The sequence below is a fragment of the Dipodomys ordii genome, unplaced genomic scaffold (genome assembly GCF_000151885.1).
Source record: "Dipodomys ordii isolate 6190 unplaced genomic scaffold, Dord_2.0 Scaffold105, whole genome shotgun sequence".
Lineage (NCBI taxonomy): Eukaryota > Metazoa > Chordata > Mammalia > Rodentia > Heteromyidae > Dipodomys > Dipodomys ordii.
In genome coordinates this window covers 1,960,590-1,963,069 of record NW_012267321.1, presented here as the reverse complement: position 1 = coordinate 1,963,069, position 2,480 = coordinate 1,960,590, and the positions used below count along the sequence as shown (strand labels likewise).

The 2,480-nt window shown below is 64.9% G+C and overlaps 1 protein-coding gene across 1 annotated transcript in view; it reads right to left on the bottom strand.

The window, feature by feature from the left end:
- The window catches only part of Vsig10l (V-set and immunoglobulin domain containing 10 like), a 6,972-nt gene extending 4,873 nt beyond the window's left edge, over positions 1-2,099 (bottom strand). The window contains exons 1-4 of the mRNA XM_013027612.1: positions 2,060-2,099; positions 1,151-1,972; positions 360-653; positions 1-89 (exon numbers count right to left, since the gene is read on the bottom strand). Coding sequence (XP_012883066.1) covers positions 1-89; positions 360-653; positions 1,151-1,972; positions 2,060-2,099 — 1,245 coding nt within the window. The remainder of the gene's footprint in view (positions 90-359; positions 654-1,150; positions 1,973-2,059) is intronic.
- Between the last annotated feature and the right edge of the window lie 381 nt (positions 2,100-2,480).

Sequence of the window (2,480 nt, the reverse complement as noted above, 5' to 3'; positions counted from 1 at the left end):
CAAGGTCACGTCGGTGCCCGCGGAGACGAACTGCGCGGGGGCGGCGTCGCGGTCCGATGAGACGGTGATAACGGGCGGGTCCGGGCCGTCTGCGGGCGGGGCGGGCGGTGAGGATCGGAGGAACCCCTGACTCCTGCGCCCCAGGACGCGGCGGGCGGTGAGGATGGGGGGGATCCCTGACTCTCGACCCCTGCGCCCCAGGATGGGGCGGGCAGTGAGTATGGGGGGATCACTGCCCTCGACCCCTGCGCCCCAGGACGGGGCAGGCGGTGAGGATTGGGGAGACCCCCCCACGCCGCCCCCAGACCTCTGAGACCCAGGAAATGGAGACTCCCGGCCGGACCCGTGCACCCCCTCACAGAAGACGCTGACGAGGGCCGCGGCCTGGCGGTGGCCGAAGGGGCTGCGGACGATGCAGGTGTACCGGGCCTGGTCCCCGCGCCCCGGGTGCGCGATGCGCAGCTGGTCGCCTTCAGTGCGGATGCGGGGCGTGGCGCCGCCCTCGGGGTCCGTGGCCTCCAGGGCGCGGCCATCGCGGCTCCAGCTCAGCTTCCCGCGACCGGGCTTCCACCCCACGCAGCGCAGCCGGAGTTCGGCCGCCCCCTCCTCGATCTCGGGGGCCTTGGGCTGCACCGACAGCGGGGGAAGGGGCTCTGGAGAGGAGAGGAGAGCTGAGGTCGCGCAGGGCCCGTCGGGGGACTGCGCCAGGAGCTCACTCTTGTTTGGGATTGGGGGGGCATTTTCTCCTCTCAGCAACGGAGTCCAGCACCCCACCCACCCCCACTGCCCAAGAGTCGAAGCTCGCAGGGCTTCCCAACAGACCGCAGACTTGGGGGTCTAAAACCCAGCCTCCTCCCTCAGACCCTGGGGTCCAAACCCCAACCTCCTGCCTCAGACCTAGGGGTCCAGACTCAGCTCTCCATCCTCAGACCCAGGGGTCCAGACCCCAGCCTCCCCCCTGAGACCCAGGGGTCCAGACTCAGCTCTCCACCCTCAGACCTGGGGGTCCAGACTCCAGCCTCCTCCCTCAGACCCGGGGGTCCGGGCTCCCTATCTATCCTGTCCCCTCTCCCTTCTCCTCCCTCTCCCTGACACCTGTCCCCGTCCCAGGTGACTTCTCCAAGATCTCCGGGCCTCGGGACCCACTTACCATACACTTCCACTGTGAACTCCCGAACCTGCCGAGACACCCCTCCCCGGATCACCTCCACCGTGTAGACACCCGCGTCCGACATCTGGGCAGAGGCCAGTTCCAGCCCCCCTCCTGCCCTGTCGAAGCGCAGGCGCTCGCGATGAGAAGGGTCCAGGCTGAGTAGGGGAGCCCCAGGGCCCAGGGCCCCGGCTGCCAGCACCTTCGAGCCCTGTCGCCAGACCACGAGGGGAGCAGGGGGGCCAGGACTGGGGGCTGGAGCCAGGGGGAGGCGGATGGTGGTCCCCACTAGCACAGCCAGAGGGCCCCCCACCTGCTGGGGGAAGCTTTCCGCGGGATGGGTCTCGAAAGGAACTTGGAATCCAAGGCCGTAGGGGGAAAGTTCAAGGTCCTGACTCTTGGAGGGGAGTTTGGAACCGGGAGCCTCGCCAGATGCTTTGGTATCTTGAGCAGAAGCGTTGGAAGCCAGGGTCTTCGGGGAGAAGGGAGGCGTGGCATTTGGGGCAGGAATTTGAGCCCCTGAGATGTCAGGAAGTGCTTTGGCGCCTGAGAGCTCAGAGGTAGGGTCAGAGCTGGGCGCTCCTGTCTTGGTTGAAGCATGTGGCCACCGGGACCTGGCCCTGCCATTTCCACTGAGAGACTCGGGAAACAGGGTGGGATCAGGGATCTCACCAGCCGCTGGGGAACCCACAGACCCATCTGAGTTCAGGCTTGGGAGTCCAGTGGAGGGGATTTTTGAACCTAGACCCTGAGAGGAGTTGACTGCATCTAAGGAGATAGAGCCTTGCTGAAGTTCTAGAGGAAGGATCTGGACTACAGAGCCTGTAAAGGAAAGAGGGGAAGCCATGGGTGTGGGGGGGATTAAAGGGGAAAGGGGCTGCTGAGGGGGGAGTTGAGCAGGTAACTTACCCAGGAGTAGGAAGAGGAGCAAAGCCCACGAGGTGCCCATGCTGCCCACCACACCCGAGAGAGGTGGACTGGAGCAGGACCCAGCACCTGCATGGGAGCCTCCTGGGTCAGACGAGTTGGACAGGAATGATGGCTTAGCTTCTTGGGCAGGGAAGGGAGCCAGACCCAGTGGGAGGTGCCAGGGGCCTCCAGTGAGCTCTGGTGGGCCACCCCACCCTACTTGCCTACATCATTGGTCAGGCCTGTTTGTGGATGAAAAGGTCCAGCCTGAACCCCACATTCCCCACCCTGGGGGGAAGTGAGTCCCAGCCAAAAAAATAAAAATAAAAAAATATGCTGGCAAGTCTGAGGGAACAAAGCCAGGAAGACTTCCTAGAGGAGTGTGAGGTGACATTTGGGGGAGCCCTGGCCCCCGACTCAG